Here is a 27,493-nt window from a genome sequence, read left to right as displayed (position 1 = left end):
AACACAAGTTTGTTTTTAATCTTTATTTTACCGACAGGAAAATACACAGACCACAATCCACTGCGGCAGCGCTCCAGCCAATGGAAGAAGAGGCTGGTAGTTTGGCCAATCAGAGAGCGGCGGGACATTTCAAACTACAGACAGGAAACAGCCTCGAGCAGTGACGGTTTGGACCCGAAGAATTTCACCTGATTTCACCGTCTGTAGTTTAATCTGAGGTTTAATTCGTAGAGATTAGAAACACACGTTGAATTCACTGAGAGGACAGACGCGGAGGACGGAGACAAGGAGAGGACACAACATGGCGGACTGTGACGGCGCTGTGAGTTTCTACATCTTTATTTTATGAAAGTGTTTCTGTGTTCGGCTGCTGGTCAGGCTGCTGGTTCGGCTGCTGGTCCGGCTGCTGGTTCGGCTGCTGGCTCGGCTGCTGGCTCGGCTGCTGGTTCGGCTGCTGGTCCGGCTGCTGGTCCGGCTGCTGGTCCGGCTGCTGGTCCGGCTGCTGGTCCGGCTGCTGGCTCGGCTGCTGGTTCGGCTGCTGGTCCGGCTGCTGGTTCGGCTGCTGGCTCGGCTGCTGGTCTGTCCCTGCTGGACTTCACTGTGTTTCCTCACAGATCAACAGATGTCTTCGTGTTGTCTCTCAGCGGGACAGTGATCAGAAATGGTTTCCAGAGTTGAGAATGTTTCTCTTTTGATTTGATGTTCTGAATTTGGACTCTGACAGTTTTTAAGGCTGATAATAAGTTGAATTGTTTAAAATTAATATCAGGTTGTTGTGATCATTACAGTCGAACTTGTGTTTGATTTGACAACAGTATAAAACTCCGATAGTTCACTGAGACGTGAAGAAGAAATCAATCAGTACAATTTAATTAATGATCAAAATATAGTTTTCTGTAAGTCAGTGACTGACCAATCTGTGCAGATCTGAATACTGACATCATTGTGTGTGTGTGTGTGTGTGTGTGTGTGTGTGTGTGTGTGTGAGAAGATGAGCGTCTGACAGCAGAGCAGATGGATGAGCAGAGGATCCAGAATGTGGCCTATCAGTACCTGTGCAGGCTGGAGGAGGCCAAGAGGTCAGTGATGTCACACTCAGCTGATGACTGTCAACAAACCCCAGCAGCCCTTCTCTCCTGTCAGTGGTTCTTTTCTTCATCACAGTAGCTCCATTCACACGGCCATTTGCATGCCGGGATCCTGCGCCAACTCCGTCTCTGTGTGAAACTCTCGGAGGCGGCAAGAGGTGAAATTTTGCTCCAGTAGTATCAGGGCCGCATTATTGCCGAACTGAACCAGTGTGAAGAGATAAGCCAGCTGCGCATATCGAGGGCGTATCGATCATACAGTCTGATAACTGCACAGGTCCTTCACTCAACTAAATACAGACAAATGTTCCACAAAGCAACATTACAGAACCGAACAACAGTAATGTAGTAACTGTAACTGTCATTGGCAACTTACACTATACTGCCAAAAGTATTGGCTCACCTGCTTTGACTCGCATATGAACTTAAGTGACATCCCATTCTTAATCCAGAGGGTTTAATATGACGTCGGTCCCTTTGCAGCTATAACAGCTTCAACTCTTCTGAAGGCTTTCCACAAGGTTTAGGAGTGTTTATGGACATTTTTGACCATTCTTCCAGAAGCACATCTGTGAGGTCACACACTGATGCTGGACAGGAAGGCCTGACTCTCAGTCTGCACTCTAATTCATCCCAAAGGTGTTCTGTCGGGTTGAAGTCAGGACTCTGTACAGGCCAGTCAAGTTCATTCACACCAAACTCTCTCCTCCATGTCTTTATGGACCTGCTTTGTGTACTGGTGCACAGTCATGTTGAACAGGAAGGAGCCATCCCCAAACTGTTCCCACAAAGTTGGGAGCATGGAATTGTCCAACATCTCTTGGTTTGCTGAAGCATTCAGAGTTCAGGAACTCAGGGGCCAAGCCCAGCTCCTGAAACACGACCCCACACCATGATCCCCCTCCACCAAACTTTACACTTGGCACAATGCACTCAGACAAGAACTGTTCTCCTGGCAACCGCCAAACCCAGACTCATCCATCAGATTGTCAGATGGAGAAGCGTGATTCTTCACTCCAGAGAACACGTCTCCGCTGCTCTAGAGTCCAGTGGCGGCGTGCTTTACACCACTGCATCCAACGCTTTGCATTGCACTTGCTGATGTTTGGCTTGGATGCAGCTGCTCGGCCATGGAAACCCATTCCATGAAGCTCTCTGCGCTGTTCTTGAGCTAATCTAAGACCACATGAAGTTTGGAGGTCTGTAGCGATTGACTCAGCTGAAAGTTGGCGACCTCTGCTGACCCTGCTCCTTCAGTTTACGTGGAGTTGCTGTTGTTCCCAATCGCTTCCACTTTGTTATAATACCACTGACAGTTGACTGGAATATTTAGGAGTGAGGAAGTTTCACGACTGGACTTGTGTCACAGGTGGCATCCTATCAAAGTACCACACTGGAATTCACTGAACTCCTGAGAGCAACACATTCTTTCACACATGTTTAAACAGTCTGCATGCCTGGGTGCTGCTTTTAAACACCTGTGGCCATGGAAGTGATTGGAACACCTGATTTCAATTATTTGGATGGGTGAGTGAAGACTTTTGGCAATATAGTGTATATGAGGAAAAAAACACCATAGATATAAATGGAGAAGCGTCTGTCCTCCTGTCTGTCAAACCAACTCTTCGTCACATTTCTGCAAGAAAAACAGCGTCTGTCACCGGCAAAAAACTTGAACTCGCCAGGTGTTTGTGTTGTTGTAGTTACTGTTGTCAGGGTGACGGTCAGCCCTCCAGACCGAGACTTCAGGGAACTTTCCCCCAGAAAATGGCCTCCGTCCCCGCGAGAGAGTCAGACAGCGTCCAGTTTACTGATGGTGATTATGTTATGTAATTTAGAATGTTACTTTGTCACTTTCCAGGATGTTTGGTGGGTCAGGATCTCAATCACTGCACATCATAACAGCATCCATATGATTATTAACTGTCCGCAGGTTTAGATTGACAGGAGGACACCTGGGAAACACCTTGAAAACACACGGACGTCATCATCATGACGTGTACCGTCACGCCTCTTTAGGAGCCACAGTGCCGGCTTTCTGTGTGAATTACGCAGCGGCTCGTCTTTAAGGTGGAGATGCTTCACTCTGTGTGAATCACCATCGGCGGGGGGAATTGGGGAACCACTGCTGCAGCATTAATGCATCTTCTTGTGGCTACTGTTGCCTGCTGCTGTGGTCAGCGTGCGACATCGCAAATGACATCATCACTCTGTGTCGTTTCTCCTCAGGTGGATGGAGGCGTGTCTGGGGGAGGAGCTTCCTGCTCCCACTGAGCTTGAGGAGTCGTTGAGGAATGGAGTCATTCTCGCAAAACTGGGTCATCGATTTGCTCCGAATGCAGTCGCTCTGAAGAAGATCTACGACCCCGAGCAGCGCCGATACCAAGTAACTAGTGGACTTGGACTAAAATTGAATCTCAGATTTTTTCACACCAAACTCGATTTACAATTTTAATCATTTTTTTTCTCCTAAAAATGACAAAGAAAAAATTTAAAGTAGGGGTGTCCCAAAAAATTTGAACGTGGACCCAAGCCTTTTTGTTTTGTTTTGTTTTTTTTTACGTCAGAGCAGTTTGTGGCAGAACACGTAACATTACTCTGGTAAATGTGGATCAAATGTCTGCAGAGTGGAAATAACTTAAAGTAGAAAGTGAAAGCAGTCCAGCTGCGACATGTAACATCTGCAGTACGTTTCATGAGGGGAAACAAATGAGCTGCAGTTAAAACTACACACCTGATACAATAAAATATTACAGAGCAGGTCATTAAATGAATCTCTCTGGATCTCCGTGGTACAGGATCAGGGTTTTCTTTGTCTCCTGGAGTTGTTGAATCCCCGGTGTGTCCTACCATCTCTGCATCACACTGACTCCACTCTGGAGTTACAGCGTGATCTCATACAGCAGAGCATGTAAAACAGACAGTCGAGGAGATGCTGAATGCTGTGAAGTAGACGAGCAACACGTCCACGCCATTCACGTGACAACGCAGGGTTCTCCCCAGACGGTGGAACAGCGGCGCTGCGCCGCTATACCGCTAGGTCAGCGCCGCTATACTCCGCGCGTGACGGTGACGAGCGTCAGTCCGTCCGTCCCCCGGTTGACGGCTAGGAGCTCCCAGCTGACGGCGATGAGCGTCCGCCCGTCCCCCAGCTGACGGAGTTGATGACCGTCTGTCCGTGTCTCTCTCCCCCCCCCCTCAACTGACGTTGACGAGCGTTCGCACCCCCCCCCAGCCCCCGGACAGACGGTGCGCCGCTACACTACAAATTTCTGGGGAGAACCCTGCAACGTAAGGAATATGTAAAAGCAGTGGATGATATGGAGGCACCAAGCGTGGGCTGCGTCTCACACACTGCAGCTGCTGTAACGAGGGTCTGCTGTCACAGTGCAGCGTCACACACTCACCTGCTAACACCAGGAAGGTGGAGGACAATGATGGAACAGCATATGTAGAATAATAAGCCGTATGAAAGTGTTTACTTTGTTTCAACAACATAAAAAACCTTTTAAGGAATGCAGCTGTATTATCCTGGACAATATGAGTTAAAGTGAAACTCTCGCCAAAATGCAACCGAGGCTTTATTTGTGATTGAATATGAGTCAAACCTTCGGGTAAAAGCATAATTATGACGAAAGACGCACTTTTAAGATTTACTGTAGTTCCGTTTTCGGGCACGTTAATTTTGAACGGGAGTGCTCGGGGCAGAGATACGATGGCATCAAAATCTCTGTTTTTAAAACAGTAAGAAGGCTCGACACAACATGAAACTAGATACTTTATTCATCCTGAGGGAAATTTTGAACATCCAGTAGCTTATAGACACACATGCACACATATTTCACCCACATAAAAAAACGGATCACTCAGAAATATGATAGTAAAAGAACTATGAACTATGGGAGTCCATGAGGAGCGGCGGTGGGGCAAGTTAAAGAGAAAATCGATTTTCATTTTTTAAAATCGTCCTAAACCACAAACTCGAATTAATCGCTTTTATCACCCAGCCCTACGAGGAACACACACACACACACACACACACACACACACACACACACACACACACACACACACACACACACACACACACACACACACACACACGTGAGCCAGTGGGAGGAGCAGTGAACTATTAGAATCAATGATGTCATCAATACGGTGGAGTGCAGTATGTTAGCAATGTCTGACACAGTTTGTCTTTGTTATATTGATAATCAATCCTGTGTATTGATCTGATCAGGCGGTGGGTCTTCAGTTCCGTCACACTGACAACATCAACCACTGGAGGAATGCCATGACCTCCCTGGGACTGCCCACGGTCAGTGACACACTGTTATTGATCCATTGGAGGATTGATCAGCTCATCACAGTATTCACAAGTAATCACTTGTAGTTGTTTTCAGATCTTCCAGCCAGAAACGACCGACGTGTACGACAAGAAGAACATGCCGAGAGCTGTGTACTGTATCCACGCACTCAGGTGGGTTCACCTGTCTGCCTGTCTGTCTGTCCACTCACCTGTCTCTCTCTCTCTACCTGTCTGTCTCTCTAACCTGTCTGTCTCTCTACCTGTCTGTCTGTCTCTCTCTAACCTGTCTGTCTCTCTACCTGTCTGTCTGTCTCTCTCTAACCTGTCTGTCTCTCTGTCTCTCTACCTGTCTGTCTCTCTACCTGTCTGTCTGTGTCTCTACCTGTCTGTCTCTCTACCTGTCTGTCTGTCTCTCTCTCTCTACCTGTCTGTCTCTCTCTCTCTCTACCTGTCTGTCTCTCTAACCTGTCTGTCTCTCTACCTGTCTGTCTGTCTCTCTACCTGTCTGTCTCTCTACCTGTCTGTCTGTCTCTCTCTCTCTACCTGTCTGTCTCTCTCTCTCTCTACCTGTCTGTCTCTCTACCTGTCTGTCTCTCTACCTGTCTGTCTCTCTCTCTCTCTACCTGTCTGTCTCTCTAACCTGTCTGTCTGTCTCTCTAACCTGTCTGTCTGTCTCTCTACCTGTCTGTCTCTCTACCTGTCTGTCTCTCTAACCTGTCTGTCTCTCTCTCTACCTGTCTGTCTCTCTAACCTGTCTGTCTGTCTCTCTACCTGTCTGTCTCTCTACCTGTCTGTCTCTCTAACCTGTCTGTCTCTCTCTCTACCTGTCTGTCTGCAGCCTGTACCTGTACAGACGGGGTCTGGCTCCTCAGATCTATGACTTGTACGGAAAAGTCAAGTTCACAGGTGAGTGTTGACCAGATCGATTGATTGATCAATAATTAGCTGATATCAGCTCATGTTATCAGGATTTGTGTGTTATTGGTCCATGATTGATTCTGTAGTTTGACTGTAAAATGTTCTGATCAGCAGTTCTGTTGATCTCTGAAACATCAGCTGATCAATCAATACAGGGGGGCAGCGGCCATCTTGGAATGATTGTTAAAATGTGTGTGTGTGTAGAGGAGGAGATCAATAATATGAAGATGGAGCTGGATAAACTCGGGATCCAGATGCCGGCATTTAACAAGATAGGAGGAATTCTGGCCAATGAGCTGTCAGTGGACGAGGCTGCAGGTAAAGACGGATGAGCTGATTGGCTGAGAGCTCAGAGGACAGAGAGCAGCAGACAGTGACACGCTGCGTTCTTTCCCATCAGTTCATGCGGCGGTGATCGCCATTAATGAAGCGGTGGACAGGGGTCAGGCGGAGGTGACGGCGGCGGCTCTGAGGAATCCTAACGCCCTGCTCAGTGACTTACAGGAGGAGCTGATGAGCGTCTACCAGGAGCTGCTGCAGCAGGCCAAGAGGAGGAAGGAGGAGCAGGCAGCACACAGGGTGAGGCTGCTCTCTGATTGGTCAGGGACATGGCGACTATAAAGACAAATAAAATGATATCATCATGTTATCAATCACTCCTGATTGTTGATTATAGTGTGTGTGTTTGTCAGTGTGGAGGTCCAGAGGACAAAGACATCTATGAAGAGTTTCTGACTCAGAGAGAAATCCAGGACAACGTCCACATGGTCAACCGTGAGTTACTAATGAGAAATATTTAATTTAGAAATCATTAAAATGTGATGATACTGATCAACTGTGTGTGTGTGTGTGTGTGTGTGTGTGTGTCAGTGCGGTCAGCGGTGGAGCAGGTGGATGAAGCTCTGGACTCTGCAGATGAACTCTCTCTGCTTGCGGCTCTGCGGCGGCCATGTTTGGCCCTCAGGGGCCTCCGTGCTGACCATGGACCCTGGTACCTGGAGGAGCTGTTAGCAGAACGGCAGCAGAAGGCCCTGGTACACACACACACACTTTGTTATTTATGCATCATCATGTGCTGTTTTTATAAAATCTCTTTTACCTGATGAGACACGAGTCATCTGTGACCTCTGACCTCTGTGACGTCAGGATCGGGGCTGTGTTGATCCTCTGGAGCCCAGCGAGCTGCAGGAAGCTGTGACCGTCGCCAACCAGGACGCTCAGAGAGACCGAGCCGGTAAGTCTGTGTGTTTACTCTGTTTTATTATGAACTAAATCTGTCAGAATTTTGGACAAAAGGAGACGTGTAGACGTCAACAGAGACTCTGAGACGGTTTCACTCTTTTTTATTACACATTAATCAGCAGATTGATCATAATCATACAAAAGGTTCATCAGTTAATGTTGGAGAGCTGAAACTCTTTTAATCTTTAATCAGTACCTCTCTGTGTGTTCAGTGCTAATGGCGGTGCAGACTGTGAATGCATCGCTGCGTCTCAGTGACCCCCGACACACCGTCAGCTGTCTGATGACCTCTGACCTCCAGCTGCCGCAGGTGTTTCCTTTCGCTGCGACTCTTTATCACCGAGAGCTGCAGCTGCTGCAGAGACAGACTGCTCAGGTACACCTGCACACACCTGACAGACGGCGTTCAGGAGCCCCTTTCACCCAGAGATGCTGCATTATCGCCGCAGCGGTAATTTGCAAATTCTCCGCCGTTTGTTTGTTCACACAGAACCAAGCAGCGCCGGCACAAAGACGAACCAGTGAGCTTTGTGGGACATTTCTCTTTATTTAGTTAAATGAAGGACCTGTGTAGTTATCAGACTGACGCGCCCTCGATACGACCTTTCAACGTCAGCTTATCCATTCACACTGGTTCAGTTCGCCAATACTGCGCCTCTGATTCTACCTCCAGAGGCGGATCAGCACCGGAGTGAAATTTCAGCCCTCATTGCCTCTCAAACTTTGACACAGAGGAGGAGGAGAAATTGGCGCAGGATCCCTGCATCCAAACGGCAGCGTGTGAATGGGGCTACTGGGTTACACACAGTGACACAACCTCACAGTTCTTGTCATGTGACTTTAATGTTTCCTGTCTGTCTCCACCAGGCGGAGCTGCAGCTGGAGGAGCTGTTTGTTGCCGTGGAGATGCTGTCAGCTGTCGCGCTCATCAATCAGTCGTTAGAGGTGGGACATCTGCAGCGATTCAGCTCCTTATTGGTCAGCCCATCTGCAGGGCTGTCTGAGGTGGATGACACGCTGATGGACAGGTACGACTTGTACACCCGTCTGTCTGCTCACCTGTCTGTCTGCTCACCTGTCTGTCTGCTCACCTGTCTGTCTGCTCACCCGTCTGTCTGCTCACCTGTCTGTCTGCTCACCTGTCTGTCTGCTCTGTTGTCTTTGTTTGTTTGGTTTGTTTATATATTTTAAATCATGTTTGTTTATTCTGTGTCACAAATAAACAACTTGCTGAAACAAATGATGTCATCATGTCGTCAGGTATCTCAGGTGTCTGGTTGGTTTGAAGCAGCAGGCGGGAGAAGATCTCCTGACCTGGAATCAGCTGCAGGAAGGAATCAACTCTGTCAACAACTCAGCACAGGATGAACACCAAAGTATGGACAGTCCAACTGTTTCCACTCTTTGTGCTAAGCTAGGTCAATAGTTTCCCTCTGCTCCCAGTCTTTGTGCTAAGCTAGGCTAACAGTCTCTTCAGGTGTATGAACAAGCTCAGAGGCTCGAGGACGCCTCCCTGAGGGCCTCCGCATATTAGTAGCATAAATGTTGGACTGCTCCTTTAACTGAGAGTGAGTCATTGTTGTCGTGTTCAGAGCTGCAGTGATCAATTGATTATCGTGCAGAAGACTGTCACATATTGATCAGATGATGAATGTTTGATGTGCTGCCCGTCTGTCTTTATATCGCAGCACAGTGAGTCAGTGCGTTTACATGCACAGCTTAGTCAGATTACAGCCATAGTTCCACTCTGCTACTCGAGTATACATGCCTGTGAGAAAATGTGATTATTGTCCTGTCAGCATGTCATACCCGGTACACTAGGTGGCGCTGTACCCATTTCAACTAGTGTTAACAGAAACACCTCCGGCTGACCTCTTTACGTCACCAGCAACAACAAACTGCCTCCACATTCCAGAAAGATGGCGTACGAAGAGCGAGACGAAGCTCCATCTTTGTACACTTCATATATGGTGTACATGATAATTACACAAACTAGATGCACAATGGAGCTCTGTCTCTCTTTCTTGTGGTTATTTCAGAGGAAAGACGCCTCCGTCCTTCTACTTCCGGCTCACGGCCCGGGAAAAAAATCTTGCGCCTGCGCAGAACGCAAAATCTGATCCGATCTTATAGAACGTATACATGCAGGAGTAATGTGACTATCAATCAATAATCTGGGTGTTTTAATTCGACTATGAGAAATCTGATCCGGTCCGATTTTAGTCAGCCTATCACAGTAATTCAGTTTTCTTGAGTGTCATGTAAACGCACTGACTGTAATCAACTCACCTGGTGACATCATCATTCTGCATCAGACATTTAACACAACAAATCATGAATCAATCAACTGATCAGATAATCAGTAAATTCACTGATCATAAAATCATCTGCCCTTCAGAGCTGCTGGCTATTCGTCGGGTTAATGAGGCTGTGATCAGAGGAGACTCTCAGCAGCTGCTGTCCGCTTTGCTGCTGCCTTCCTGTGACGTGGAGGAGGTGTTACCTGCCAACACCTGCAGATACCTGAGCCTGCTGACCAGAGCCAGGCAGCACAAAGCTCAGGTAAATCCACACAGTGACTCCTCACTTTACACCACGAGCTCACACCGGAACTAGAAGCAGAGCTCTGATGTCTTTATCTTCCTCTTCATCTTGAAGTCACATGTCTGCCTTCTGTCCAATCAGGTGAGCAGAGACCCAGGAGCTGAGCTGTGGTTGGCTGACATCCAGGAAGCAGTGAGGAGAGCCAATCAGGAGAGTCAGAGAGCTCTGAAATGTGAGTTCTCTGTCAGAGTTTATCTGGAGTCAAGCGTTTTGTGTAACTGGAACAATTTCCTGTTTTATTCAGATTAAAGAGATAAATCTGATCAGAAACAGATTTAATGAAGTTAAAGGATCTAAAACTTATTTTGTAATTGACAAACACAAATTGGAGAATAAATATTTGTATTTAAGTATCGGGGGTGGTGAAAAAAATCGATTATTGATTAATCTCGATTATAATATTGACGATTATGATTCGATTATTAAATTTCCAAAAATCGATAAAAATAAATATATATATATATATTTTTTGAAATAGTAATACAAGCTGGAGTCGTCCTCTTACTGGCTTCCGCTACATGGTCCACAGTCTGGAGCCAAGATATGTTCTTCCATCACAGAGCTTTTTCACACTTAAATCGATTCCAAATCTTTACAAGGAGACAAACCTTTCTGTGCAAGAGTCCCTCAACTCTGCTCACAGGGCAGCAATAACCTGCGATGCCTGGACATCCAGAGCTACAGTCTCATATGTGACCGTTACAGCTCATTATGTCAGCAGTTAATGGAAGCTAATGTCCTACGTACTTCAGACGAGAGCTATAGATGATAGCCACACAAGCGCAAATATGTGTGAGTTTCTCAAAGCAATGGCAGACGAGTGGGGAACAGAGAAACACGCCCTGGTTCTCGTCACCAACACTGCTTCCAACAAGAGTCCGGCTGCTGAGCTTGGCAGCTTTCTTTTAACAGTGAAACACTACATTTAAAACAAAGTAAAAAATAATAATTTGCATATTACAGTTACACTATACAATATTGAAGGTGCTGTGAGGTGTTACTCCCAAGATAAGTAAAATAATTCAGCAGCTGACTGATGTTAAATGGAAGATCAATAATCCATAATTATCGAAAATCAATTTGTAATCAAATCGAGACTTCAATAATCCGAATCGAATTGGGAAATTGGGCCGATTAACCACCGTTATTAAGTTTGCTGTATGTAATGTTTCAAACTGTGTGTGTGTGTGTGTGTGTGTGTGTGTGTGTGTGTGTGTGGTCAGTGTGTCTGTCAGTTGCAGCAGTGAATCAGGCTGTGAAGGAGAACCGAGTGAATCAGACTCTTCGTGTTCTGAGTTTACCTGAAGTTCAGCTGCAGGGATTAAAATCTGTCTGTGCTGCAGATTATCAGAGAGAACTCTACAATCTGATCACAGACCGGATACAGACAGGTACTGACCAATCACAGACCGGATACAGACAGGTACTGACCAATCACAGACAGGTACTGACCAATCACAGACCGGATACAGACAGGTACTGACCAATCACAGACAGGATACAGACAGGTACTGACCAATCACAGACCGGATACAGACAGGTACTGACCAATCACAGACCGGATACAGACAGGTACTGACCAATCACAGACCGGATACAGACAGGTACTGACCAATCACAGACCGGATACAGACAGGTACTGACCAATCACAGACCGGATACAGACAGGTACTGACCAATCACAGACCGGATACAGACAGGTACTGACCAATCACAGACAGGATACAGACAGGAACTGACCAATCACAGACCGGATACAGACAGGTACTGACCAATCACAGACAGGTACTGACCAATCACAGACAGGTACTGACCAATCACAGACCGGATACAGACAGGTACTGACCAATCACAGACCGGATACAGACAGGTACTGACCAATCACAGACCGGATACAGACAGGTACTGACCAATCACAGACAGGATACAGACAGGTACTGACCAATCACAGACCGGATACAGACAGGTACTGACCAATCACAGACAGGATACAGACCAGTACTGACATGGTCAGTCTATAATCCCTCACACACGCTCCATCAGTTTGACATGTGACCATTATCTTTAAGGCTGGATTCACATTTGATCCATTGTTGCAGCTAAACTGCAGGTTTTCCATGAGGGTAGCTCATTTTTGGTGCGTGCCACAGCTGGTTCCACAAATGCAGAACGCAGCCTGACATCACAATTCAGTGGCCAATCACATAAGATGTGTAAAACATGTCGTGTTTTTCCTCAGTCTGGCTTTGTGCAGTTTAAACACGGTAATCATCTGCTCATCCTGGTTGTTCACTGAGATGAGGACAAACATTCACTGATAGGACCATCATGCCTGTAGCGTTTCAACATAGCAGCTTCGTCACTCGTCAGTCTAAGGGTTCCCAACACGTCACACACACGGACCATGGAGTGACTCCCACACTACCTCACCAACCTGCAGCGTTTTGCCGCAGCGCCAGGTTTTTTGTAAATGAAATGCTGTGTGTGTGTGTGTGTGTGTGTGTGTGTGTGTGTGTAGGAGACAACAGGAGTCCGTGGGTTCGAGTCCGGCTCGATGACGGTTCTTTCTACTTCTTCCACCTGAACCAACTGGAGGGCAGCTGGGACAAACCCAACGGCTTCATACAGAACAGTGTGTTCCTGGACCGACACCACATACAGGTGAGACACACCTGGTGTCAGGGGTCTCATGACTGTCTCTATATTTCGCCGATTCAGTTTCAAGGACAGATTTTGTCTCCTTGCCTGTGATTGGTCAGCAGCAGTAATGTCATGTGTACGATGTCGCTGCAGGAAGTGGTCAGTAGTGTTTCAGGCTCGTACAGCCGCAGCGTCCTCTGGCGGAGCAGTGAAGCCCTCATCATTGGTCTGCAGGCTGTCAGTCGAGGGTTCCTGATCAGACAGAAGCTGGAGGCCCGACGAGGTTACCTGATGAGTCACATACCTGCTGTCATCGTCATCCAGGTGAGAACACAGGATCATAAAATCATCAAGTTCAAACAAGAGATTTACAGCAAGTCCAGAGAGTTTCATGAACGTTACGGATGTTCAGGTTCTAATGTGAGAATCAGGTTCTGCTCGACACCAACGGCAAGATGTAAAAGCAGAGTCCAACCAAGGCAGAAATAAATATCTGACATCACCAGGGGCGAAAATCCCATTTCATAGTTGGGGGGACAATAAACAGTAACACTTTAGAGAATAATTCCAGGGGAGGACAAGGAATAAAAGTTGTAACCTGTCTTTTATACAGCATCTTTTACCGCAGTTTGACGCTTTAGTCTCTCTATCTCTCCAACAGGCAGGCAGAAGACCTTTCTTAGCACTGGCTGAGTCCACCTGCACATGTCTAGATTCAAATTAACATGTACACATGCAATGAATAAACTAATTATCAGGCAAACATCTAAGTTTGTCCTAGACTCGTGGAGAGCGGTATCGGAGCGGAACTGGAGCGAAACGGAACCATTGCTCTGGCCTTTGGTTTAAAACCCGCTCTGCGCTCCGACTATATTTCCCGCGCTCCTCTCTGCTCACATGCCCTGGCACTGACCAGCTGTCTCCAGTGTTCACGGACATCTTCAGCACCTCACTGGAGACATATGCCAGCCTGCTTCAAAGTTTCCACCATCATCCCCTTCCCCAAAATGTCAAGGACCACAGGACTGAATGACTACAGACCTGTCACCCTGACCTCTGTGGTCATGAAGTCGTTTGAGCAACTGAAATCCCACCTCAAATCCTTAATCAACCCACTCCTGGACCCACTGCAGTTCGCCTATAGAGCCAACAGGTCTGTAGACGATGCAGTAAACATGGTCCTGCACTACACCCTCCAGCATCTGGACTCCCCAGGAACATATGCCAGGATCCTGTTTGTGGACTTCACCTCTGCGTTCAACACCATCCTCCTGCCTCTGCTTCAGGACAAGCTCTCCCAGCTCCATGTGCCTGACTCCACCTGTAGGTGGATCACAGACTTGCTGTCTGACAGGAAGCAGCACCTGAAGCTGGGGAAACATGTCTCTGAATCCCAGACCATCAGCACTGGATCCCCCCAAGGCTGCGTTCTTTCACCCTGTACACCAACAGTTGCACCAGTCCGTCAAGCTCCTGAAGTTCACGGACGACACCACGCTCACTGGGCTCATCTCTTGCAGGGACGAGTCTACCTACAGGTGGGAGATAGACCACCTGGTGACCTGGTGCAGCCAGAACAACCTGGAGCTTAACACTTTCAAGACAGTGGAGATGGTCATGGACTTCAGGAAGAACCCAGCCCCACCTGCCTCCGTCATCCTGTGTGGCTCCCCAGTCGACTCCGTGGAGTCCTGCTGCTTCCTGGGCACCTTCATCGTCCAGGACCTAAAATGGGAGCTGAACATCAGATCCCTCACCAAAAAGCTCAACAGAGAATATTTTTCCTGTGGCAGCTGAAGAAGTTCAACCTGCCAAAGATGATGATGGTGCACTTCTACACTGCCATCACTCCATGCTCACCGAGTCCATCGCCGTCTGGTACGCTGCTGCCACTGCTAAGGTTACGAGCAGAGTGCAGCGTATCAGACGCTCTGCTGAGAAGGTGATTGGCTGCACCCTTCCATCCCTTCAGGACCTGCACAGCTCCAGGGCTCTGAGGCCTGCAGGTAGGGTTGTGGCCGACCCCTCCATCCCGGTCACAGACTTTTTGTCACTATCCCCTCTGACAGTAGGCTGCGGTCCATCGGGACAAAAACCTCCCGCCTCATGAACAGTTTCCACCGCCCCTTGAATCTTTGCATTACGATAATGCAGAATTTGTGCAATTATCATAACGTTTAACAATATTGTATTTTTTATCTTTTTTGCACATTCCTCTACAGCTCTTTCATCTTTATTTATTAATCATCCTTCACTTTATGTCTCTGTTTGTTTACATTGTATATATTAAAGTCATTGTTTGTTTATTGTCTATTGTCTTCAATGTATGCACCTTCTTCATCAAGACAAATTTCTTGTTGGTGTAAAATCCTTCTTGGTAATAAATCTGTTTCTGATTCTGTCTGTATACCGAATACTCACCTGTCTGTCTCCCTGTGATCAGTCTCACTGGAGGAGATTCGTCCAGCAGGGGGCGTACAGGCGTCGGCTGCAGTTTCTCTACATGAACTGGAGAGCTGTTGTCAAGGTAACGACTGACCATCTGAAACTGTCACACAAATCAAACAACGTTCTGTTTTTATGAGTTAACCTGTGTGTGTGTGTGTGTGTGTGTGTGTGTGTGTGTGTGTGTGTGTGTGTGTGTGTGTGTGTGTGTGTGTGTGTGAACAGATTCAGTCGTTGGCGAAGATGTGGTTGGTGAGGAGAAAATATCGAGCACGACTGAGTTTCTTCAGACGTCATGTAAGTTTTCTTGATGTTCCTGATCAGGTTGTAGATTATAGATTATTCTTCAACAGTTTAAGATGTTAGCACTTCCTGTTCCTTCGCCTCAAAGTCTGAATGTGTTTTCAGTTAAATGTGTAAAATAAGGTGTGTGCTCACCACAGGCTGAACATATTTACAGGTTTATTCATCATTGAATGTCCCACAGTTTAATTATCTCATCTACTACGGCAGCGGTGGATTCTTGCAGATCAAATTACAGCCGCTAGGTGGAGCCACAGACAGCTGGCCTGTGTCTGATTCTACTGTCAGATTATAATGACAAGTTTAGCAAATATAATCAAAAAAATGTACAGACTACAACTGTTATGAGACAACACACTTACATCAAAACACACATGAACTTCTGTTAACTATTTCGACCTCACTCAACTGAAGCTTTAGTTTTTTCCCCTCAGATCTGTTCAGATCTTTATTCATTAAGACGATAAATCAAAGTTGTTCCACATCAGATCAGCAGCTGTGATTGGCTCGAAACAAACCAGGAGAGAGGGACGTCTGTCTGAACACACCGTCAGACTCAACAAGGTTACAGCTGCGGAGCAAGGCCAACTGCTTCCCTCTGTTTACAGTCCTTATGCTAAGCTAGGCTAACCTGCCTTCATGAGCATCTTACTAACAGACACCTGCCAGCCAATCAGAAAACAGTATCATCTGTGTTCACAGGTGGGCGCTGTCGTAAAGATCCAGGCCTTCTTCAGAGCCAACAGGGCGCGAGATGAGTACAGGATGCTGGGTAAGCTGAACTCACCTCTGATTGGTCTGTTGAGATGTGTGACATCATCAAATGTTATTACTCATTTAAAAACTTGAGTCATTAGTAAGCCCCTCCCCTCACCTGTCTCAGTGCACTCGGCCACGCCCCCCCTGTCTGTGGTCAGGAAGTTCGTTCATCTGCTCGACCTGGGCGACGGTGACATCAGAGAGGAGGCGGAGCTTCTGCGCCTGAGGGAGGAGGTGGCGAGGACGATCCGCTTCAACAGGCAGCTGGAAGTGGACCTCAACCTGATGGACCTGAAGATCGGCCTACTGGTCCGCAACAGAGCCACGCTGCAGGTAAGAGGACGGATGACGGGGGAACCTGCTCCTTAACCTGTCTGTCCTCGTCAGTGTTGAACGAGCCTGTCTGTGTGAACAGGAAGTGGTTAGTCACTGTAAAAAGCTAACGAAGAAGAACAAGGAGCAGCTGTCGGACATGATGGACGTCGGGAGGAGTAAAGGACTGAAGGCTCTGAGCAGAGAGCGCAGAGACAGACTGGAGGCCTACCAGCACCTGTTCTACCTGCTGCAGGTGAGACCAACAGTGTTTATGATTCACAGTTTATGATAGTGTGTGTGTTTGTGTGTGTGATGTCATCAGTGATGTCAGCTACACTGTCAATATCATTGATCATATTACTCCAGTTATTGTGTCCAGTAACATGTAAACCGTGTGTGTGTGTGTGTGTGTGTGTGTGTGTGTGTGTGTGTGTGTCAGACTCAGCCTCTGTACCTGGCTCAGCTGATCTTCCTGATGCCTCAGAGTCGCTCCACCTCCTTCATGGAGATGTTGGTGTTCAGTCTGTTTAACTACGGCTCCGACCGGCGGGAGGCGTTCCTGCTGCTGCAGCTGTTCACTGAGGCGCTGCGATACGAGATCAGGTCACTGACACACACGTATACACTGTATATACAGACAGACAGATTTATATGTAGGTCTGGTTGATTATTGATTGGTTTGTAATTTTGTAGTTCTGCACTTGAGGACCCTTACTGATGTGCAGGAGTTATCAATGAATCTGCAGAGTTTTGATTAAATTAAATCTGTTTTAATTAAATAAACTTAGTTTAATATAATTAATCGGCAACATGTCTCTGTGATGATGTCAGGCTGAAGGTGGAGCAGCCTCAGGACGTGGTCACAGGTAACCCCACCGTCATCAAGATGTTGGTGAACTTTTACCGCCACGCTCGTGGTCAAAACGCCCTGCGGGAGTCTCTGGGTCCAGCTCTGCAGGACGTCCTGCTGGACCGGACTCTGAGCATCAGGACCGACCCGGTAGAGGTCTACAAGACCTGGATCAACCAGACCGAGACCCAGACTGGACACAAGAGGTGTGAACAGACACAAACTGATTCACCTGGAGTATTATTGTTCTGACAGGGCCACAGTTCACCTGTCTGTGTTCCTGACATCCTCACATCTTTACTTCATTAACACCTGGTCACATGGTTCTGACCCGTAACATCCAGCCTGGAGCTGACGAAGTGAAAGAGGCATGAGTGATGTCAGGAACACTCATTAACTGTCTGGCTCTGAGAGCAGGTCTATTCTGACCCCGTCGGCTCTCCATACCTGACTCACCTGTTTGTGTCCTGCAGCTCTCTGCCGTACGAGGTCTCACCTGCCGACGCCCTGAGTCACCCCGAAGTCCAGAGACGCATCGACATCGCCATCATCAACCTGAAGAACCTGACGGACCGAGTGCTCAAAGCCATCACCTCCAACCTCCACAAACTACCGTACGTCTCCACCTTAACACCTCCAACCTCCACAAACTACCGTACGTCTCCACCTGTTCACCTCCAACCTCCACAAACTACCGTACGTCTCCACCTGTTCACCTCCAACCTCCACAAACTACCGTACGTCTCCACCTTAACACCTCCAACCTCCACAAACTACCGTACGTCTCCACCTGTTCACCTCCAACCTCCACAAACTACCGTACGTCTCCACCTTAACGCCTCCAACCTCAACAAACTACCGTACGTCTCCACCTTAACACCTCCAACCTCCACAAACTACCGTACGTCTCCACCTTAACACCTCCAACCTCCACAAACTACCGTACTTCAGCCTTAACTCCTCCAACGCCACAAACGACCGTACGTCTCCACCTTAACGCCTCCAACCGCCACAACTACCGTACGTCTCCACCTTAACGTCCTCCAAGCGCCACAACTACTAACCGTACGTCTCCACCTTACACTCTCCAACCGCCACAAACTACCGTACGGCTCCACCTTAACGCAACAAAACGTAACGCCTCCACCAACACTACCGTATGTCTCCACCTGAACACCTCCAACCTCCACAAACTACCGTACGTCTCCACCTTAACGCCTCAAACCTCCACAAACTACCGTGCGTCTCCACCTTAACGCCTCCAACCTCAACAAACTACCGTACGTCTCCACCTTAAACACCTCCAAACCCTCCACAAACCTAGACGTACGTCTCCACCATTAACAGCCTCCAACCTCCACAAACTACCGTACGTCTCCACCTTAACACCTCCAAACCTCCACAAACTACCCGTACGTCTCCACCTTAACACCTCCAACCTCCACAAACTACCGTACGTCTCCACCTTAACACCTCCAACCTCCACAAACTACCGTACGTCTCCACCTTAACACCTCCAACCTCCACAAACTACCGTACGTCTCCACCTGTTCACCTCCAACCTCAAACTACAAACTACCGTACGTCTCCACCTGTTCACCTCCAACCTCAACAAACTACCGTACGTCTCCACCTGTTCACCTCCAACCTCCACAAACTACCGTACGTCTCCACCTGTTCACCTCCAACCTCCACAAACTACCGTACGTCTCCACCTGTTCACCTCCAACCTCCACAAACTACCGTCCGTCTCCACCTTAACACCTCCAACCTCCACAAACTACCGTACGTCTCCACCTTAACGCCTCCAACCTCCACAAACTACCGTACGTCTCCACCTTAACGCCTCCAACCTCCACAAACTACCGTACGTCTCCACCTGTTCATCTCCAACCTCCACAAACTACCGTACGTCTCCACCTGTTCACCTCCAACCTCCACAAACTACCGTATGTCTCCACCTTAACACCTCCAACCTCCACAAACTACCGTACGTCTCCACCTGTTCATCTCCAACCTCCACAAACTACCGTACGTCTCCACCTTAACACCTCCAACCTCCACAAACTACCGTACGTCTCCACCTTAACACCTCCAACCTCCACAAACTACCGTACGTCTCCACCTTAACACCTCCAACCTCCACAAACTACCGTACGTCTCCACCTTAACGCCTCCAACCTCCACAAACTACCGTACGTCTCCACCTGTTCATCTCCAACCTCCACAAACTACCGTACGTCTCCACCTGTTCACCTCCAACCTCCACAAACTACCGTACGTCTCCACCTTAACACCTCCAACCTCCACAAACTACCGTACGTCTCCACCTGTTCATCTCCAACCTCCACAAACTACCGTACGTCTCCACCTTAACGCCTCCAACCTCCACAAACTACCGTACGTCTCCACCTGTTCATCTCCCAACCTCCACAAACTACCGTACGTCTCCACCTGTTCACCTCCAACCTCCACAAACTACCGTATGTCTCCACCTTAACACCTCCAACCTCCACAAACTACCGTACGTCTCCACCTGTTCATCTCCAACCTCCACAAACTACCGTACGTCTCCACCTTAACGCCTCCAACCTCCACAAACTACCGTACGTCTCCACCTGTTCATCTCCAACCTCCACAAACTACCGTACGTCTCCACCTGTTCACCTCCAACCTCCACAAACTACCGTATGTCTCCACCTTAACACCTCCAACCTCCACAAACTACCGTACGTCTCCACCTGTTCATCTCCAACCTCCACAAACTACCGTACGTCTCCACCTTAACACCTCCAACCTCCACAAACTACCGTACGTCTCCACCTGTTCATCTCCAACCTCCACAAACTACCGTACGTCTCCACCTGTTCATCTCCAACCTCCACAAACTACCGTACGTCTCCACCTTAACACCTCCAACCTCCACAAACTACCGTACGTCTCCACCTGTTCACCTCCACAAAATACTGTACGCAGGCTTTCCGCTGAGTCTTAAAAAGTCTTAAATACGTCCATACCTCATAGAGGTCTTAAATTACATTTAGCCAGTTCTGAAATATTTACACTTCCGTCGTTGCCTTTTATGTTTTTTTGTTTGGAGGAAATGTGTTGGTGAGATTCACAGTTAGCTCCATGTGTTCTTCTGTCTGAAGTATTCTGGAACATAAGTGGTATTTTGTCAACAGCGTGGTCGGAATTTATCAGTGTACACTTCACAAGTTCTGGAAAGACTTCTACAGCGGAATCTGCCAGAGGACCCTCAAATTGGGCACACTTGATGTGAAAGCGCTGGTGTCACACACAAAATCGGAAAAACACCAATTAGCTTCTAAAAGTCTCCAGCGAGATCACACTATCACACACTTCTGTACGCCTTTGTCACTGGCTCCCAGTCCAAGTTCATCCAGTTCTGCTCGACCTGAACTCTGTGCCGCCTCTGCAGTCTCGCAGTCAAGCGACATTCAATCTATCTTTGGCCCAACTCCGACGTGTGGAGGTGCTTTCGATTTTGAACACCCTGTGTGTGTGTGTGTGTGTGTGTGTGTGTGTGTGTGTGTGTGTGTGTGTGTAAGTGTGTATACTTAAACTCCTTAAATCACTTGTTAAACTAATTAAAACTATACTGAAATAAAAAAAAACTAACTGAAAAACTCAATTAAAATTAAAACTAGTAGTGAGACTCGATTTGAAAAAAATAATCTAATTAATTAGAGGCTTTATAATTAATTAATCTCAATTAATCACATATCAATATTTGACACGAGAAGCAACATTTTTCAATTTAAATGGATTTTGGTATATGACAATGAAAAGACACAAATGAGCTTAAACAACAAAATCATGTTTCTTTTCATCACTGAGTGTTAACATAAAGTGCAATATGAATAAGGAATATTAAGATTGCAGCTTGAGTGGCTGACAGTCCGCTGCAATCTACTTCGCCAGTGTGTTTGTTAATGTGTCAGTCGTGGACTTACTCATCTTGCGAGTGTGGATCTGCGACACTGCCTGCTCGGACCAGGAGAACTTTCTGTGCTAGCTGCATTTAAGCTGTAATTAATTAATCATAATTAACGCGATAAGGTCCCAGCCCTAATAAAAACTAATGAAAATGTTAAAACTATAATAACCGTGACACACACTCAGTCACTCACTCCATTCCTCATTGTTTGAGCTGCTCTGTGAATGGCAATAAACATGGTTATTTTTTAAAGTAATTCTGGACCGCATTTTTCCTTACGTACTTCTGTAGGTTTTAAATTTAATCCAAAATGGTCTTAAAAGGTTCTTAAAAAGTCGTGTGTGTGTTGCAGGTATGGACTACGTTACACAGCGAAGGTTCTCAGAGACGCTCTGAAGACAAAGTTTCCTGCAGCCAGTGACGACGAGCTCTACAAGGTAAAAGAGTCTCGGCCAGTCGGCTGCTGATTGATCAGTGAGGATGATGTCATCTGATCAGTGATTGTATATCTCAAATGTTTGTGCCGACCAGAAGACTTGTTCAGTGTAAAACATGCTGCTCAGTATGTGATGTCAAACATCACTGATCAAACGGAACAAACCCGGTTCAGACGATACCGGATTGAACCAACACTGAATTGAAGCTGTGAAGGAAGAAGAGTCATTTTAAAAAAAACATATGTTTTAAACCACATTAGAGCTGTGATGTCACTTCCTGTCTGTGTGACTGCCCTCAGATTGTCGGTAACCTGGTCTACTATCGCTACATGAACCCGGCCGTCGTGGCTCCAGACGGTTTCGATGTGGTGGAGCGGTCTGCCGGTTCCACCCTGCAGCCAGAGCAGCGTCACATCCTGGGCTCCATCGCCCGCATGCTGCAGCACGCCGCCGCCAACAAACACTTCCACGGAGATGGATACCACGTCAGAGCTCTGAACCAGTACATCAGTCAGACCCACAAAAAGTTCAGGTCAGAGGCCTCATGTGAGCTTTGAGCTCTCAGATCATTACTAATCTTGTAACCACGACCCGGTCCAAACATCAGACCCCCTCAGTTACACGTATGTTAGAGGACGACTTATATTTGAGTTTGTGTTTAAGGTGAACAGAGGGAAACATTAGTGTGAGAAGTCCTGGACTGTATTCGACCGAACCATGCTGCACTGGACTGGACTGGACTGGACTAAGGAGGTTCTGCTTATTTGTATCCAACAGGAAGTTCCTGATGTGTGTTTGTGACGTTCCTGAACCAGAGGACAGATTCAACATGGATGAGTACTCTGAGCTGCTCATCGTCAACAAACCTGTCGTCTACATCTCCGTCAGCGAGCTGCTCAACACGCACAAGGTCTGTACAGAGAGTCAGGACCAGGACCAACATCTGGACCAGGTCCTGGATAAAAAGGACACATCATGTCTGCAGCTGCATTCTCACTGTGTGTGTGTGTGTGTGTGTGTGTGCGTGTGTGCGTGTATGTGTGTGTGTGTGTAGTTGTTGTTGGAGCAGCAGGAGGTTTTGTGTCCGGACCCGTCTGATCCTCTGAGGCTGCTGCTGAAGGACCTGGGCTCAGTGCCCACCCTGCAGGAGCTCATCGGTACCACAGCTACTACAACTACAGAGCTATCAGAGCCTCTACAGACTACTTGAAGAGAGCCATGATGTAACGCCTGTGCTTTCTACCCTTCAGGAGAGTCTTCTTCTGTAGATCCAGGATCAGAGTCCAGTAAGATGGAAGTGTCTCTGACACTCACCAACAAGTTCGACATATTTGATGAGTCGGACGACAAACCAGACACCAGAGGACTGCTGCTCAGGTAGCTTAGCCTGTCAGTGTGTTAGCTGCTCCTGTTCAGGAATGTTTAGTCCAGAGCTGGATGTTCTGTTCTGTTCTGCTCAGATGGAACGGGTCAGATGACAGATTTTACTGTGTTTTCAGCACGAAGCAGCTGATCATTGATATTATCAGGACTCAGTCAGGTGACTCTCTGAGTGACATCCTGAGAGCGTCTGCGTCACATGACCAGGTACACACACACACACACACACACGCACGTACACACACACACCCCCCTCTCACCCCCTACATGAGACTGTGGGGGCTTTAAGCAGCTCCTTCAGCAACAGACTGCTTCACCCTCAGTGTAAAAAGAAACGCTACAGCAGGTCGTTGATTCCACCTGCTGTCAGACTGACCAACAGCAGTAACTCTTATTGTTGCACCATCAGCACCTACTTATCTTGCACTAATTTACACTTCTACCTCCGCCATCTTGTGCAGTTATCCTGTGCAATAATACTATTTTACTATTTTTATATTTTGTATATATACATATTCATATTAATACACTGAGTGTGTTTATTTGTAAACAATGTATATAAACACTGTTGATTTATGCATCCAACCTCAACAAAGCAATACTTTGACACTTTATTTAAATGTATATAATGCACAATTTGCCTCCTGTATATACAATGCACATAACGTATTGTCCTTTCTATATTTTATTTTATTTTATTTTATCTTTTCTCTCTCATTCAAATCTGTTTTAGTATTTTCTTTAGTGTTCTAAGTCCTGTACTTATTGTATGTCTGCATGTCTGTCCACCTGCTATTGTGACGAGTAAATTTCCCCGGTGTGGGATAAATAAATGTCTAAAGTCTAAACACACACATACACACACACACACACACACACACACACACACACACACACACACACACACACACACACACACACGGGTACAGTGAACCTCAGGTAAACTTCCATTGTCTCTTCTTGTCTACAGGAAGTGTGTCATGATTGGCTGGTACAGCGGCGTGCTCGGCAGGACGCTCGTACACCTGAGAAGATGAAGAGGAACCAGTCTCTGGTCGCCAACGGCAACCTGAGCTTAGAGGAGAAGAAGAGGAAGATCCTGAGGAGTCTTCGTCGTCTGGAGGGACTGGGAGTCCTGAGACCGCCTCAGGCTGAAAACCAGATCCTGCAGATGATCGCCAAGGTGACCATTTTTACAAGTTGAAATATTTTAAAGTCTTCAGTGCAGCGGTGGCCTCAGGTCTGTCATCACAGCCTGACTGGACTGAGTTATAAATTAATTATTAATGAATGATTAATCAGTTTAAACTCCCTTCAGGACATCCGCCAGCAGCGACTGCACCGTCAGCGCCGTGGGGCGGAGCTTCAGAAGTTGCGTCAGACTCTCAGCAGCCTGCAGGCAAAGAGCAGCTTCCACAGTGAACAGGTGGACTACTACAGACATTACATCACTTCCTGTTTGGACAACCTGACCAGGTACACACACACACACACACACACACACACACACACACTGTGTCAGCTGAGGTGTTCTGTACTGAACATGTAAATAATATCTTATTAACAGGGGTGTGATTCTTCCGGATAAATCCAGAAATCCGGCTTTTCCGACCTGAAAATGAGGCTCTCGCAAATCATGTAAATCCTCTTTTTTTGGGGGGGGGTGCAAGGCACGGGTCGGGTTTTGATAAACATAATGAGCGCTCGCCGCTGTCAAAGTTTTTTGTGCCTCTGATTCATGTCTTCATGTCACTCCGCAAGCAGACCATTCGTTTGTCACGACAGAACTTCATTCAAAGCAGAGCTCCACCAAAGAGCCTACAGTCGTCGTAATTTCATTGTATTTAAAATTTGGGGTTGGCTGATGGTTTGGATGAGATAATTAGATATTTTCGTGTAGTAATGTGACGTCCGTGACATCAAGACGCTAAGTAAGCAAGACAGAAAAAGAAAGTAAACCATGCTCAACAATCTCCTCGTGTGAACGGCTTTAGTTGTCAAGACGGTGAACACGATGATTCAGGGAGGCAAAGCCAATCACATCTATGCATTAATAACTACAGTCACTGAGCTCGAGTTGGATCACAGTGGTCCCCAACCGCCGGCAACTGTGGCCCAGTGATGAGACGGAAGAAGAGCCTACGACCCCCCCCCCCCGTTTGTAAAATAATGTCTAATGTCTGACATGGAACCGGTCTGTGGTGCAAAAAAGGTTGGGGACCGCCGGTCTAGAGATTAAACCTTTAGAGTAACCCCAGCTCACACATCAGACCGGCTGGACCGCCGTCTTTCAATGTTACAGTCAACAGAAATAAACAAGTGTGATGATGTCACATATCTTAGGTTTCCAGCATGACGTCACAGAGATTCAGTCTATGAGACACATCATCCAGCAGAAACGTATCTGATTGGATGAGCCAAACTCGCCTTACTTCAGGTCGGTGTGAACGTTCCTGCTATTTGTGTTGCAGTAAATCGACCAATAAGAAGGCAGCCGAGAGCAAAGGGAAGAAGAAGCTTCCTGCTCTGAGTTACAGCGCCGCCCGGCTGCAGGAGAAAGGAGTTCTGTTAGAGATCCAAGACCTGCCGGCTACCCAGTGAGAACACACTGCTAACATGATGACATCATAATGTAACAACACAATATGCTCCTGATGTTCTACTCTAACATGATGACATCACAATGTAACAACACAATATGCTCCTGATGTTCTACTCTAACATGATGACATCACAATGTAACAACACAATATGCGCCTGATGTTCTACTCTAACATGATGACATCACAATGTAACAACACAATATGCTCCTGATGTTCTACTCTAACATGATGACATCACAATGTAACAACACAATATGCTCCTGATGTTCTACTCTAACATGATGACATCACAGTGTAACAACACAATATGCTCCTGATGTTCTACTCTAACATGATGACATCACAATGTAACAACACAATATGCTCCTGATGTTCTACTCTAACATGATGACATCACAATGTAACAACACAATATGCTCCTGATGTTCTACTCTAACATGATGACATCACAATGTAACAACACAATATGCTCCTGATGTTCTACTCTAACATGATGACATCACAATGTAACAACACAATATGCTCCTGATGTTCTACTCTAACATGATGACATCACAATGTAACAAAACCTCAACACCAAATGAAAATACGAGAATGTCACTTTAATGTTTTATTTCATGAGTCATTACACGATCGATCAGTTTTAATTTGAGCAGAACGTGAACTGAACCGATCTGTTCCAGGTTCAAGAACGTCGTGTTTGACATCATCGCCGGACCCGAGAGAGGAAGTTTCAGCATCAAAGCTCGATTTCTCGGAGTCGAGATGGAAGAGTTCCTGCTTAAATACCAGGTAAAACCCAGACTACATACTGAGCCGAACCTGGTACTGAGCCCACAAAATACAAATATTTGGTATGTGTGTCTGTGTGTGTGTCTGTGTGTGTGTCTGTGTATGTGTGTGTGTGTATGTGTGTGTGTGTGTGTCTGTGTGTGTGTAGGACCTGCTGCAGCTGCAGTACGAAGGCGTGGCGGTGATGAAGATGTTCGACAAGGCGAAGGTCAACGTCAACCTGCTCATATTCCTCCTTAACAAAAAGTTTTTCAAGAAATGAGTGGAGTGATGCTCTGACTGTTCACTCCTATCTCTGTTTTTGTAGCTCACTATTTTATCTATTTTGATTTTAAAACAACACAGAACAGAGTGAAGCATCCTGTCTCTGCTTTAATGTCACTACAGCAACAAGTAGTCTTTTCTTCATTCTGATTGGTTGATAAACGTGTTAATCAGTATTATAAGCTTCATCATCATGAATGTGATGTCATGTTATTGCATTACTACATTGAAATAACAGAGCAGAAAGAAAGCAAATACTTTAAACAGAGTGAATCATCCTCTTTACTTTCCTATCTCTGTTTTTATGTCTCACAACATTATGTCCAGTTTTATCGTACAGAGTGAAGCCTCGTCTTTACACATCTCTGTTTTTATGTCTCATTTGTCTGTTAGTGATCAGCTGTTCCGATGCCTGATTGATAACAGATGATCAATACCTGTAAATATTTTCTGTCAATGAAGAGAAACTTTATAATGTGTCTGAGCTTCCTGTCACACTTTAACCCAATAAAAATCTGATTGCATCAAATCAATACGAGGCATTATTAACATCACAGCTCCAACTGATTGATTGATTGGTTTA

At 46.7% G+C, this 27,493-nt stretch overlaps 1 protein-coding gene across 1 annotated transcript; it reads left to right on the top strand.

Annotated features, from left to right (window-relative positions):
• Nucleotides 1–127: 127 nt before the first annotated feature.
• iqgap3 (IQ motif containing GTPase activating protein 3) lies at nucleotides 128–27,439 on the top strand. Its single transcript, XM_030417780.1, has 38 exons — nucleotides 128–322; nucleotides 992–1,079; nucleotides 3,318–3,474; nucleotides 5,329–5,406; nucleotides 5,492–5,568; nucleotides 6,236–6,303; nucleotides 6,520–6,633; nucleotides 6,716–6,894; nucleotides 7,008–7,089; nucleotides 7,186–7,349; nucleotides 7,462–7,549; nucleotides 7,770–7,933; nucleotides 8,425–8,585; nucleotides 8,818–8,933; nucleotides 9,956–10,119; nucleotides 10,243–10,333; nucleotides 11,385–11,552; nucleotides 12,680–12,822; nucleotides 12,955–13,125; nucleotides 15,245–15,328; nucleotides 15,472–15,543; nucleotides 16,252–16,321; nucleotides 16,433–16,641; nucleotides 16,724–16,876; nucleotides 17,063–17,226; nucleotides 17,455–17,679; nucleotides 17,947–18,087; nucleotides 21,787–21,871; nucleotides 22,171–22,403; nucleotides 22,649–22,781; nucleotides 22,926–23,028; nucleotides 23,122–23,248; nucleotides 23,371–23,458; nucleotides 24,222–24,434; nucleotides 24,570–24,727; nucleotides 25,723–25,848; nucleotides 26,538–26,646; nucleotides 26,795–27,439. The coding sequence occupies exons 2-38, from the start codon at nucleotides 1,015–1,017 to the stop codon at nucleotides 26,906–26,908; spliced, it is 4,857 nt and encodes a 1,618-aa protein (XP_030273640.1). The 5' UTR covers nucleotides 128–322; nucleotides 992–1,014; the 3' UTR covers nucleotides 26,909–27,439.
• The last annotated feature ends 54 nt before the right edge of the window (nucleotides 27,440–27,493 follow it).

Source organism: Sparus aurata, chromosome 5, assembly GCF_900880675.1.
Source record: "Sparus aurata chromosome 5, fSpaAur1.1, whole genome shotgun sequence".
Classification (NCBI taxonomy): Eukaryota; Metazoa; Chordata; class Actinopteri; order Spariformes; family Sparidae; genus Sparus; species Sparus aurata.
The sequence above is the reverse complement of the archived record's forward strand: the minus strand, read 5'-3'. Positions and strand labels throughout refer to the sequence as shown.